Source organism: Phragmites australis, chromosome 14 (assembly GCF_958298935.1).
Source record: "Phragmites australis chromosome 14, lpPhrAust1.1, whole genome shotgun sequence".
NCBI classification, from domain to species: Eukaryota; Viridiplantae; Streptophyta; class Magnoliopsida; order Poales; family Poaceae; genus Phragmites; species Phragmites australis.
This window is the reverse complement of record NC_084934.1, coordinates 7,439,504-7,454,340: the sequence shown is the minus strand read 5'-3', so window position 1 is coordinate 7,454,340 and position 14,837 is coordinate 7,439,504. Positions and strand designations below refer to the sequence as shown.

The 14,837-nt window shown below is 38.7% G+C and overlaps 1 protein-coding gene across 2 annotated transcripts; it reads left to right on the top strand.

The window, feature by feature from the left end:
• Nucleotides 1-1,160: 1,160 nt before the first annotated feature.
• LOC133890903 (uncharacterized) lies at nucleotides 1,161-13,640 on the top strand. Of its 2 annotated transcripts, none has more exons than XM_062331526.1 (15): nucleotides 1,161-1,487; nucleotides 2,039-2,173; nucleotides 2,285-2,364; nucleotides 3,447-3,530; nucleotides 4,344-4,449; nucleotides 4,562-4,713; nucleotides 4,799-6,710; nucleotides 7,440-7,750; nucleotides 8,713-9,028; nucleotides 9,803-9,958; nucleotides 10,067-10,205; nucleotides 11,462-11,538; nucleotides 11,675-11,796; nucleotides 12,825-12,933; nucleotides 13,042-13,640. In XM_062331526.1, exons 1-15 carry the CDS (start codon nucleotides 1,296-1,298, stop codon nucleotides 13,213-13,215), a joined length of 4,065 nt encoding a protein of 1,354 aa, XP_062187510.1. In that variant the 5' UTR covers nucleotides 1,161-1,295; the 3' UTR covers nucleotides 13,216-13,640. The 2 variants fall into 2 exon arrangements, with proteins under 2 accessions (XP_062187510.1, XP_062187509.1); XM_062331525.1 differs by having other exon boundaries at nucleotides 8,710-9,028.
• Nucleotides 13,641-14,837: the final 1,197 nt, after the last annotated feature.

Sequence of the window (14,837 nt, the reverse complement as noted above, 5' to 3'; positions counted from 1 at the left end):
CAAGTTTTGCTTAGGCCTGCAGCTAGAGTGTGTAGCAGATAGAATTTTTAAACATTAGTCAAACTACACTCAGAAGGTGTTAGAGCGATTTGGTTTTGAAAAATCATTTCTCGCTAAAACCCATATGGTCGAAAGATCTTTGCAAGCAGATCAAGATTCTTATAGACCTAGAGAAGAGGGGAGGAAGTATTAGGATTGGAATTCCCATACTTAAATGCAATAGGTGCGCTGATGTATCTGGCTAATTGCACTAGGTTAAACATAGCGTTTGCAGTAAACCTACTTGTACGATACAGTGCAGAGCCTACTAAAAGATATTGAAGGGCTTGAAGGATATTATGCGCTACTTGCAAGGTAGCAAAGATCTTGATCTATTCTAAAAAAAAGAATCAAGGCCTAAGTCTGGTTAGATACGCAGATGCTAGGTATTTATCAGACTCGCATACATCAAAATCACAGACTGACTATATTTTCCTATGTGGTAGAACTACAATTTCCTAGAACATCAAAGCAAAATCTTGTATTACTTCGATGAACCACTCAGAAATAATAGCTTTATATGAAGCATACGGGAATGAGCATGGCTTAAAAGAGTGATCAATTATATCCAGCAGTCATGTGGTTTGAACACTACTAATACCCCTATTATTATCTATGAAGATAATGTTGCATGTGTTGCACAAATATAATCAGATATGTGAAAAGCAACTGCCCAAAGTTAATTATGAATATTATATGAAGCATTTTAGGTGAATTGTATTCTTTTCCCTTAGATGAATTTTTCTAAAGTTTCTCATGTTAAGGATTTAATTGAAGCAATTCGTGTGACCATATCACGAGCTATGCATTCTTTCTCTCTTTTTTTCACTGGGTTTTTGAAAAGTTTTGATGAGACATATATATTTTGTAAAAGGTGTCAAAGAGGAGTGTTAAAAAACCTAAAGTTTTACAATTAAATATGGGTCCTTCTCGATCTATTAGATGATTCGATTCTATCTCCTAAAATCTTTAGTACTGTATATAAGGCATAACTCCTCATTTAAATACACAAATAAATAAAAACTATACAGCTTTCTTTTTTTTACTTCCTTTTACCATTACTCTATGGAAGAATAATAAACTACCAGCTTGCAGCCGTTTCTCAACACTATGACCTGTTTGACACAGACTTGCCCGTTGTTCTCGTCCCTGTCCCCGTTCCCTTCCGGCGAGACGAGCACGTGGCCGAACCAGCCTAACCCTAACCCTACCTACCTCTCTCTCTTTCCTTGTCGGGAACCTTCCAGAGGCGGCGGATGGAGTCGTCCTCCACCGCCGGCGACGCCTCCGCGTCGGCTGCGGCGTCCTCTTCGGGCCCCTCCGCGTCCGCCGCCGTCGCGGGTGCCACCCATTACCTCGCCAAGCGGGTGCTCCGGGGCAGCGCCGTGCTCCACGTCGCCGAGGGGCACTTCCGATCGCCCTCCTCCGCCGATGTCGTCCTCGGCAAGGTTTGCTTTGCTCCCCCCCCCCCCCCCACGGGATCCGTTTCTGTTTATGCTTTCCTTGCGTTCTAGTCTGAGGAAGTGGAGTCTGTGCTGCGGATTGTTGGATTGTTTGTGAGAGGTGTCATGCTCAGAGTGCTGGATCATAGGGTTGCTAAATCCAAACGATCATGGTAATGGTGGCCATTAGGTTGTTTAGTCCTGCAGTTTCAGAAGCAGAATAGTTTGTAACATTCTCACGAATTATATCAGCTTCGTTTTTTATGACCATCTTCCGGTCAAATTTTGCGTCATCTTGTTAAAATTTGAATCGGAATGGATGATGCTTAGTCGACACTTTACTACTGCATATGCTGGTGAACTATAAAATATTATCTGAACATAAAAGTGTAACTAAGAAGGAATCAAGGAACTAGAATAGGACCTCATCTATATGATAACAGAAACATATATGTCAATCTATGGTTTCAAATTACAAGGCTGACTGATTAAGTTGTAAATAATGCAGTTGTTGGCTCTAATTTCTTGTTTTTGCCTAAATGGGATTACTGCTGCAGGAAACTTCACTAGAGTTGGTTGCGGTTGGTGACGATGGTGTTTTACAGTCAATCTGTGAACAAGACATGTTTGGGATTATAAAAGATATTGGTGTGCTGCAATGGCATTCTAGACACATTAGTTTGATTCCACAGGTGCTGTTCTTTCTCATACCGAACCATAATGTTTGGCAGTGTTTTTGTTGTGCATGTCACTTTCTCTAATTGTTTTCTTGAACAAGTGATATTATTTGTTGTATTTTACAGATAGAACACAAAGATCTTCTGGTTGTGCTTTCAGATTCTGGAAAGCTTTCCTTTCTATACTTTTGCTCTGAGATGCATAGGTTAGTGCTGTTCGCTTCTATATTGATGCCCTTCTTATCTGTTTGTTTGTGCTAGATTGGATCTGTTAAATGTTGCTTTTTTATGGGGATGCTTAGTTAATTGACAGGTTATAATGCACCTAACAGTATTTTGCAAACCATTATCTTGTACTCAACTAGTCTAATGATTATATTCAAAAGCACCCAAGAGGCACTAGTGAAAATTGAAAAGATTACGGTGTTTCAGTTTAGGAACAAAAGGTAGCAAATCACTTTCAGCATCCCAAGCTTAGAGTTAAACATTCAAATTGGAACCAGAACATTAGAGTGTTTTTTGTACAGTGTGCTTGGAAGAGTTGTTGCCACATGTCGTCCAAGCTTTTGGCTGCTGGCCCACCTAAATTTGCTGTGTAGTTCCTCTCTCCCATTCCTTTATATCTCTGTCACCTTCCCATTTCTAGTCGCAACACCCGGAATCCATGCCTGTCATCCTTTGCTCTCTAATGTGTCGATGGCCAGTCCAATCGACACGGTTGCCCGCAGAGGAAGCATAGAGAATTGTTTGGTGAAGAGATAGGGGGTGAGTTAGCTTGCAACTGTATCTTCATCTGATCACAATGTCCACTTCAGCATTGAGCCCAGCAGGTCCCTAAAATCTAAGAAACCAGATTACATAACCCTCCAACATGTAGAAACCACGTCTGAAACAACTTCTGAGGGTTAAGTTATCTGGTACTAGGGAGTTCAAGAACCAATTTTGTAGTTTGGGCATTAAGCAGATTTTTTTAAGGTCAACGGAGTAAATAGACTTATTCCTAAATTATGATAAATACTGGAGTTGAATTGAATCTTGTTATTCCTAGACATTAATGAATACATTGGATTGTGGGCCCACTTTTGGACATTTTATTGTTCTTGCATACATACCTCTGTTGGCTGCCAGCATAGGAACAAAGGTCAAGATAATAATGCCATGCTTGGAACTATGCAGACAAAATAAGAAAAAATTATGTAGTCTCTAAACAAAGTGTGCTGCCAGTTTCATTATTTATAGAGGCATGCTGCCCACAATTCAAACAAGTATTGATATTAATTTATTGTAGGTTCTTCGCAATTGCCAATGTTGACTTATCCAAACCAGGAAATCTGAGGCATCAGCTTGGAAGGATTTTAACTGTAGATCGAGAGTGAGTGCAAGTTCTTCTACTGAGGCTTTTGTTTGCACTAACTTGTTCTGTTGCAACTAAACATCATGCCAATGTTTTGTCATCAGTCAATGATGTATTTGTTTACATTTGTCTTATTCTTTTACTTGATGATCAACGTTTGTTACATTGTGTCTTGTTCAGAACAAAAGTTGCATGCAGAAATTTTGAGCCACTCTTTCCGTCGTCAGCATGCACACTATTTTTGCATCCATCCCTTTGTTGAGTGGGAGCATTCTGTGTTTATGCCCTTTTGCTAGTCGAAGTATTCCAGGTTTATGTGGCATAAAGAATGTTTAGTCCCTCCTGTCAGATGTTTTACTTTTTATTCATGTCTTATGGTTGATAGTTGGTGCTTGTGTTAGGCGTTTGAATTAATTACAGTCGTCACTCGTTCTGTGCTCTTGCATGCAACAGGCTGCTTATCAGTTTACATCAGTGTCTTACCTTAGGATACTGTCAAATTTTATCCAAGCATTTGAACCACATAAAATGGTGTTTTGGAGTGATTTAGGCTTTATGTGGTTTGGGTTATAATGATCATGACTAGCAACTATTTCTTAATTACAAGCATTATTTTGTCTTGGAAGCTTTTGCTGTGAATATAATACAGAGACAAATAAACAACATCCACAACAAAGCCTTTTAGTCCCAAGCACGTTGCTGCGAATATAATACTTTAATATATTTTTTTCTTTATTACTCCTTGACGAATAGTAACCTATTGAGTACCTAAATTTAAGGATATTTTGTTATGAAGTTTCTTGACCTTATTTACGTCTTCACTCTTGTCAGATCTAATTTTGTTGCTGTAAGTGCGTATGAGGATAAGTTCGCTCTTATACGTGTTTCAGTGTGCCAGAGTCCTCATGGTTCTGGAATAGGTACCATTTCTGATAAGGTGAGTCATTCAATGTTGTTAGTGTCTTTCATGACTCATGTTTCTTATGCTCAGTCTAATATTTACATTATATTATTCCAGATTTTGAAGATCTTCCATGTCATAATTTCAGAAATATTTTTATCCACCAGAAAATGAAGAAGATGCAAGAATCGCAAGTGGTGCATCTAGGACCAGCATCCGCGGTACAATTTGGTCCATGTGCTTCATATCGACATCCCTAGATGAAGAATATTATTCAGTTCTGGCAATGATAATTCACAGGTTTGTTTGCCCTGAACTTGGATTTCAGATAGTTCATAACCTGCAGTTTTAATGTTAACTAATTTTGTGGTATTCTTCATTCCAGGAAAGGCTCTGATGTGAATGACTTGTCATTGTTTGGACGTGACTCCAGCAGCTGTGTTATCAACCACATCTCTAGTTATTCAGAAACTGGACCATTGGCAATTGACATATCAGAAATTCCTGAAATGTTTGGCTTTGCACTTCTGTTCCGTGTTGGTGATGCTTTACTGTTGGATCTTAGAAACCCAAGGAACGTCTGTTGTATCCGGAGAATCACCTTGACGACTAGCCTGATTGGAGAACCAGTCACTATTGAAGATTCCTGTCCAGGATTAGACGTTGATGACGATGTGGCTGCTTGTGCTTTGCTAGAATTGAGAGATTCTGGTAATAACATAATGAAGGATGATGGTTACATGGACATTGATGGTTTTGACAACAGATGCAATGTAAAATCAAGGGTTATTTGCTCGTGGAGTTGGGAGCCGCCTGACCATGTCAGGCGAGGATGGGCAAGGTTGTTATTTTGCTTAGATGATGGAGAATTTCATATTTTGGAATTTGCATTGGATGTTGAAGGAGTGAAGTTGTCCATGTTTGAGTATATTGATAGGGCTTTGCCTTGCAAACCTCTTTTATGGATGCAAAATAGGATGATAATAGGATTTGTCGAGATGGGAGATGGAACAATATTTAAACTTGGACATCATAGATTGCTTCATAAAAGTACAATTCAGAATGTAGCACCAATATTGGATGTAGCAATTACTGACTACCATGGTGAGAAACAGGATCAGATGTTTGCATGTTGTGGAATGTGCCCTGAGGGATCTCTGCGAGTGTTACGGAATGGTGTCAATGTGGAGAAGCTTCTGAGGACTGAAGCTATTTATCAAGGTGTTACTGGTTTGTGGACTTTGAGAATGAAGATAACTGACGTTTACCACTCTTTTCTTGTGCTATCATTTGTGGAGGAAACCAGAGTACTGTCAGTAGGACTAAGTTTTAGTGACATCAGTGATGCTGTGGGATTCCAGCCTGATGTTTGCACATTGGCATGTGGTTTGTTAGCTGATGGTTTTCTTGTGCAAATTCACAGTAAAGGTGTAAAACTCTGTTTGCCTACAGTATGCGCTCATCCTGATGGTGCCCCCTTAACTTCTCCAGTTTGCACAGACTGGTATCCTGATGTCACTATCAGTGTTGGTGCTGTAGGACATAATACTATTGTTGTTGCTACATCAAATCCTTGTTGCATATATGTTCTTGGTATCAGATCATCACCTTCTTTTCAGCACGAGTTGTATGAGGTACAGCATGTTCAATTGCGAAATGAAGTATCTTGCATATCCATCCCGCAAGAGGACTGGAGACATGACAATGCAGCTTCCAGTTATGCAGAGGTTGATGATTTTTGTAGCAAACCCCCAGCTAAACTTAATGTCCGCAAGTTTGCTGTCATTGGAACTCATAAGCCTTCTGTGGAAATTATCTCGTTGGAACCAGGAGAAGCATTTAGGCTGCTAACTACGGGGCTTATTTCAGTAAATAATGCACTTGGTGCTCCTATTAGTGGTTGTATACCTGAAAATGTCAGGTTTGTTGCGGCTGAGAGGTTCTACATTCTTGCAGGCTTGAGAAATGGAATGCTTCTCAGGTTTGAGTCAGAAGCAAGCGAGCATTATTTCCCTGGTTCCTTCTACAAGGACTCTTCTACCCCTTCTGTTAATACACTCCTTCAGTTGATTTCTATACGGCGTATTGGAATCACTCCTGTAGTCCTTGCACCATTGCATGATTCAGCTGATGCTGACATCATTGTTCTCAGTGATAGGCCTTGGCTATTACATGCTGCTCGACATAGCCTGGCATATTCATCAATTCCATTTCTGCCTGCATCTCATGTGACGCCAGTATCATCTGTTGATTGCCCCAATGGTCTGCTGTTTGTTGCTGAGAGCTGTTTGCATTTGGTAAGTAACTATGACTGGTATAATTAAAGAGTTCATATATTTTTCGATAGGTTTGAATCACTGAAATAAAGGGTGAAATATTTAGTCAATGAGTATACCTAAACATAATGAAATATGCAATTAGTCACTACAAATGGCTGCTCGCTATCCAGGCCAGATGGTTCATATTTGCTTTGTATCCAGTGTGTGCTCTGCACCAGATAACAACCCTTAGAACTATTGTTCATGTTGTTCTGTTACGATTCTAGTTGATACTTGTATGGAAACTGGTAAATAACAGTTATTAGCAGTTAAAGAATATTTTTATGACCACCTGTATCATCCATGATGATATAAACACAAGGTGATTCAAAGCATCGAAATGGGAGCCTCTTAGTTGTGCTAGTCCTGTTGGAACCCGCAAATAGAGAATTTTCGTAACGGCTTTATTGGGTTAATTGTTCTCATGTCTCAAGTAGACTACTTGGGTTCCAGTCCATTAGCTGTTAGTTTGGCATACTGTATGTGAGGCAATTACCAGTACAATATCAGATGCATGACTTTGGTTCAGAATTACTATTGGAGAAATTGTTTCCAGTAATGTTTCTATTATTTCTTTCGGACTATGTGTATGCCTGTAGTATTCTGATGCGTGTATGTTCGTATAAGCATGTCCATTTGTGTATGTGCTTAGGTGCTGGCATATGCATTACATTTCTATTGATTCAACATAATTCCATTTTTTGTCAGGTTGAAATGGTTCACGGGAAAAGATTGAACGCACAAAAATTTTCAATTGGAGGGACTCCAAGGAAAGTGTTATACCACAGTGAAAGTAGAACACTGTTGGTACTGAGAACTGGGCTAATTGGTGCATCATGTTCTTCGGATATTGTCCAAGTAGATCCACAAAATGGGGTATTGCTTTCCAGATTCAAATGTGAACCTGGTGAAACAGCAAAATGCATGCAAATTGCAAAAATAGGAAGTGATCAAGTTTTAATTGTTGGGACTAGTAAATCTCCTGGACGACCAATGATGCCAAATGGCGAAGCAGAAAGGTTCACACCTGATCTGTTGTTGCTAATAAAACAATTCAGTGCTGTCAGATGTCCATGATCCATTAGCAGTATTTCTTATTCAACTTGCAATCACATACTTGTTTTGTGCTTTTCTTGAGTTTAGTTATTGACGATATGTTTTAACCCTTCATATTTTTATTAGAAACTCTCTTAGTGTCAGTTATTTTATCTGGACTAAAAATTGTGCGGCATGGCTTTGATGTGGCAAAGCTTTATTTCGTTGTTCACGAACTTCATGCCATGCTACACATGTAACATTTAGATGTTATATTCAGCCAGAAACATTTCCTAACATTTGAATAACTTTTCCTCTGGTTTGATTTGCATAGTGTTAAGTTCTATATAAAGGTTTCCTGAGCTATTAAGATTTTAGATTTCTGTAAACCTTCTGAAGCTATAAACCATGTTGGTTTTATATTTCCCATTCAGTGAGCATAGGAGTTATGGGCAACAAACTTGCGTTTTTCACTGGAATCCTGTAGCAATGTTGTGTACCATTCTTAAACATTGAGCTCTTGATCCAGAGCTATTACAATTTTGGATTTATGTAAGCCTTCTGAAACTATAAACCATATTGGTTTTATATTGCCCATTCAGTGCGCATAGGAGTTATGGACAACAAACTTGCATCTTTCACTGGAATCTTGTATCAATGTTGTGTACCGTTCCTAAACATTGAGCTCTTTATCCTGCATTCTTACAGTTACAGTAGTCATTACTGGTATGGCTGGGATCGTTTTGTAAATATTTGTCGCTATAGGAGTTAATTATCTACAGATGTTGAGACATTTATTGTGCTTCATCAGGCTTCTGGCTTCATCACTATAGAATCTAGATGTTTAAATAGCTGTGTAATTCTTATTGATTTATTTTTTTCAATGATCATTCATGATTTAGTTAATTGGTGCTAAAAATGTTGCTATTATTTATTGATGAAGCAGTATCAAGGGACGCCTCATTGTTTTAAGCTTGGATACCGTTGAAAGTCCTTGTGAGAGCAGTTCATTTATCCCAACTTCTAGTTTCAATACCTCTTTACATACTGGCTCTCCGTTCCATGAAATTGTTGGATATACAACTGAAGAATTTTCTAGTAACAGCCTGTGCAGCAGTCCTGATGAAGTTTGCTGCAACCAAATTCAAGCTGAACAAACGGCAGGACATTTGAGATCACTGACTCATGCTACATTGAGTGGTGCAGTTCTTGCTGTCTATTCATATCTAGATCGCTATGTGTTGGCAGCTGCTGGTAATACGGTATGCTATCTGTACGCCATTTTAACTCTATTTTGTCAATTAAAGGGAACTAAAATCTGCTGTGACAATTTATTGGAAGGGAAATTAGTAACACAGCAAATAAGCAAAATTTGAATAGCATCTCAGAGGAGCTCGTGGAAGTTAGCAATCCACGGATAGAAGCGTGTGGACATTAGCAATCCACGTGATAGAACTATAACTTATGATTTCTTTTTTTTACTATTACTAGTATCTTTATTATCATTATTGTTTTCTCATCATCTTTTTAGTTGGATTTTGTGGGTTTTATCTGTAGCCTACCCCAACTTGCTTGGGAAAGGCTGCTGCTGCTGTATCTCAGAGGTCGATTGCCTATGACATCACAGTCAACATTTATTCTGGAGAATAAGGGTCACGTGTGTAGAATGATGACCTTGTCCTCATGATCTATGGAGATTATTGAAGGGAAATGCAGTAGCAGAGGAGCACAGGAGTGTTGGAGAAATTGTTGCTTACCATCTGTGACAGGCAGACCAGTGACAACTATAGTTGGGGAGGAAGAGATAAGGAGTATATGTCTCATTATTAAAAGTTCTGAAGGAATATTCCAAAACATTGTTATGTTCCAGGACAAATGGTGATTGTGATGTCATTTGGCTATCTAAGTTTCTTCGTGATGCTATTTCTCTTATTTCATTTATTTGCAATGTTAATAAACTATTTTTCTCGGGCCTTGTTTAGTCAACTACATTTCCTTTCGAAATCTCTAATCATTTTCTTTCTCAACCTCAACAGCTTTATGTATTTGGTTTCGCAAATGAAAATCCTCATCGGATGAAAAAGTGTGCTGTTGGTAGAACACGATTTACGATAACTTGTTTGAAGACATTTGCATCACGGATTGCAGTTGGCGATTGTCGTGATGGTGTTCTCTTCTATTCTTATAATGAGGTAATACTTCTGATTGAAATGACACATTCCCTTACGGTTTTATTATGAAATAACGCTCCATCGATTGCTAGCTGTAATTCTGATCCCTCATTTGTTGATTACTATCAGAGTCTTAGGAAGTTGGAACTGATCTATTCTGATCCTGCTCAAAGATTGGTTGGTGATATTGCTCTTTTAAATTGTGAAACTGCTGTGGTATCAGATCGACGTGGGAGCATATCTGTATTATCTTGCGCAAGATTGGAAGGTAGGTACTTCTTTTTAGTTCCTGAAGGTAGACACTTGATGTAAATGTTGATGCCAACCCTTTCTTTTTACCCTTTTTTTTCAATGATTTGAAACTATTTTCTTTAGCTTGTTTATAGCATTCATATCCCATGCTTTGCTGCAGTTCATTTAATGATGCTTACTTGTCTATCAACATTTGTAGATATTTATAGTTTCTAAAACGTGCTATAGAAAGAAACCTTTAATGAAGGATATTCTTTCATGAAAACATGCATACGACCATACAGTTCTGCAAACCTAGATTATTTTACTAAAAATGTCTAATCAAAGTGACTCTTAGTATTTAAGATCTAAAAGTGCTAATCAAGGTTCTTAAGGCGTCACCTAGGTGACAAGGCACTCTGGCCGACCTGGGCATCAGCAACGCCTTGCCAAAAAGCAGTGAGAGGGAGGGAAGAAGAGAATAAGAGAGGGAGGGAAACCGGCCAGCAAAGCCAAGGTGCTGCCGCCTCCACGATCCCTGCCAGCTCCAGTGCTTGTGTGTGTGTGTTGGTGGTGGGGGACGGGACCAATCTGAGTAGTGGAGTGACAGGCTGGCGGAGAGAGAGATGGGGAAGCAACTGTTCAGTGGTGGTGCTGCTGCTGAGAGAGGAGGAGCGAGAGTGGTACAGGGAGGGCATCAAGCGATCAGAATTCAGGGCAAGCAGATACGGGAACGTGTAGGGGCTGCCTGGTGTGCTGGGCCAGCCTCCTCTGTTCTCCTTTCCTCTTTTCTCCTTTTTCTTTCCTCCTTGCTGTTGTTTTACTCTAGATTGGTATGTTGTTGCCTCACAAGTGCCTAGGTGTCGTGGCTCACCTTACCGCCTTAAGAACCTTTGTGATAATATTCTAATTGTGTTCGATCCAGTAGCTATAGTTTTAGAGATGGCATGACATAGCGTGGAATGTGGACGTTGAAGGAGTCAATTTTTAGAGTAAAGGTGGATTTCTTCTGTTTCTCCATCCATTTTCCTTAGTACATGCATAAGTAAATGAGAATCCTAACTAGCACATAGAAAATTTGCTGATATAAATATGGCTAAGGACATGTTGCTATATGTTGTGCTCCACTAGAAACTTTAAGATATTCTGTGAGATAATTGTGTATTTTATGTTCCTCCATCTTTAGTTGTTTGTGCACCCTTCTTATTATATATAACATGCTTCTAAGTTGCAGCTTTAAGATCTACTCTTTCATTTTTATCAACTCATGTTTTTTTTCAACATGCCATGCAGTTTCAGAAAGTCCACAAAAGAACTTAGCCGTAAATTGTTCATTTTATATGGGTGAAACTGCTATGAGCATTCAGAAGGTAAGTATCTTTGTTGTTACGTAGATTGTCAGAATTTATTGCTTTGCCATTTAGACTTGCCTTTTTATACCAGTACCTTCGAATAATCTCACCGTCGATTGCTTCCATGTTTCATGTAACTCGTTATTTATTGTAGGCTGCATTTACGTATCGGCTTCCAGTTGATGATGATACCGATCCGGTGCTTGAGTCGTCTTACAACTGTATTGTGGCAAGTACGTTGCTCGGGAGTGTCTTCGTTATGATTCCGCTCACAAGGTAGTATCTCAAGATTCAAAGCATTCCCATGCATACCCTAAGAGCTGAAATTAGTGCTGTTAGTGACCAGTTATCTATCCAAGCTGCTATTATCAATCAAGACCAGGCCAATTTGGAGACATGAATTTATGTTTTGACTAGGATAATTGTGCTGGGCCCACTTACTCCTATGATTGCAGGTCCCCACCTGTGCATTCGATTTTGACAATGAGTACCTATGTTTATATTTGGTGCAAATTACCACCTATTATTTAGCAATTTACCACATAACCAAAATTCATCCTGAGCTTTTTATTCCACCTCCTCTCCAATCTTGATCATACTTTTCAATGTAGAGCAAATCAGCACCTAGTATTTCCCGGAAGTTATTAAATTGCAATAAATGTTAGAACAATGAGACGTGAGCAGATACAGGCATTTGTCTTTTTTACAGATATACCGTTTCGTGCTAGTGAATAATTCAGTCAGGGAAATTAGTGATATATTTCAATGCATTTTGAAGTATAGACGGTAACTCACAGTAGATTAAAAGGTACGGATCTCAAGTGCCAAAACGACTAAACTTGTATTGTAAGAATATGGCATCTTTTAATGTGATATAGTTTCTGAAATTTAGTAGATCTTGCAAATGGCATTTTCGGCTAACTCAAAAGTACAGGTGTGGTTTTGCTAGAAGAAATGTAAATATGGAGATCTGTGTTATTAGAACAGTACAGTTTATATCTGTGCAATTCCCTCTCTTTACTTATTTGGTTTACACTTCACAGGCATATTTCATAGTTCTGCCTGAGTTTCACTGCTTTCTTTAGCACATGATCTTTTAATGTTTTTTATATGAAAAAATATGAAAACTCATCAAGAGAGAGAACCAAAACTTTCTGTCAACAGTCGTTGGTAACTTATTGCATGTGCTCTCTACGCCCTGACTTTTTATATTACACCATTTGTAGACAAGGAACTATACTCATTTCATCTACAGCTGTAAGTCTTATGATTCAGTTTCTGAAATGCATGTATTGATACTGCAGTGAGGAACATCAACTGTTGCAAGATGTTCAAGAAAGACTCTCTGTACACCCATTGACTGCTCCAGTCTTGGGAAATGATCATACGGAATTTCGTCGGCGTGGCATCCCGGTTAGGATATCACCATTACCTCTTGAATTAATGCAGAATATCATTAACTGTACCGAATAAAAGTTTGTTTTCTGAAAGTTTAATAACTTGTACTACTGATGTGCACAGTTGGGAGTACCTCCCATTCTGGATGGCGATATGCTTGTGCAATTCTTGGAGCTCACTGGTGAACAACAGCAAGCCATTCTTACACATGCTTTGCTAGGGAAGGGGCCACATAGGCCTGTCTCAGTTTTCCAGGTTTTGCGAACATTAGAACGCATCCATTATGCACTCAACTGAGGTCTTCTACAATCTACTTGCATGGCCTTTACAGTTTGAGATGTCACAACTGAGGGTTTCTGCGATCAACTTGGTTGACATTTGCAGTTTTAGACATCCTGTTCCTATCTGATGTCGCTAATGTCGGTGTCATGATATTATGGGATAGTGCGAACGATGATGCAACTATATTGGGATGATGCAACTGGAGCATAATACTGAAATCTCATGATGCAAGCTTGTTTGTAACTCGCAAAGTATCTTGTAGAGGCCTGGCTCGCACCAGATTCGCTGAGAAGCCTTGTATATAACATATGTTTGTGAAGGGGAATCATTATGATTCCTGCTTGCCGGACAGTTGTGTGGAACATCCTGGATAGAAAAGCTGCTTTGTGGGTCTCTTTTGATTCCTTAGATAATATAAGCTGCTTTGTAGGTCTCTTTTAGGTCAATTGGTCAGTAGTTTGAGGAGAAATAAGTAAACCATCAGTTACCTGAGGAAATATTAGATGCACAATAGTATTTTGGTGCATATATGCTGAAACTAAATCTTGATCATAGGTTCCAATCTAGATGGCCCAAGTGGGAGGTGGGGGTTTCATCATCCGACTTGGGTTGATTTAGGCCCAATTTGATTTGGTCAAATAAAAAGTTGTATAAGAGGTTTGAGAATTACCACATACTATTTGGGCTATCCAAACTAGAATCGATGATCATGAATGAGTTTGTGTATATGTACACTAAAATAATCTTGTGCGTCTGATATTTCCTCGAGTTGCATTAGGCATCACCCACATAGTTTTTTAATTTGTAACATACGTATTATGAGATTTGTTGTAGGAACCCATTTTTATTTTATCTTTGACACGTTTTGCTGGTATATAACTAGGAAGAGTATGGTGGAACGCGTTAGTTAAAGTAGGGATAGTAATTTTGGGCCTGTTTGGGTTGCAAGGCTTTCAATATCTAAGGTCAGGATCCTCGTTCGTTTTCTCTGCGCTTCATGGTGCCAGAAAATCGAATCCCGTATACTACTAGTAGTACTATATTACTATTTTCTTTCTTTACCTTTGGCAATAGCACTATTCTAATGCGATACAACGCCTTCAGTAAAACCCTACACTACCAATGGAACACACCAAACCAAGTTGAGAGATCTTGCAGAGCGGCAGACCACGAAGAGACCAACAGTAATAATGCTGGTGATTTGGGTAGGAGCAGAGATTAACTAGAAACAACTATAAGTTTAGAACTTACTGAGAGATATATCCTTAGTCATTTCTATCGTTCGTTACCTTCGTCGAACTGAACATAAAGTTTCAAAACTGATACAAACTGCCTAGTCATTATTGTAGTGTAGATAGTAATTGAGAGAGACAATAAAGTAGTAAATGAACTCTTGTATTCATTGATAATGGTGTTTATATATTTATACATGGTGAAAAGATATAATGAGACGATATGTCTATTGAGAAGATATCTCTTCTCAATAGACACAACTCTTAGTAATTGATCATATGGTTATATCTAAAAATGTTTATTCATAACGCTCCCTTTTGATCAATTATTTTGAATGTAAACTTCTTGTTAAACTCCTTCAAAAATTTTGTTGGAAAAATACGAAGAGAAAATAATATATTGAT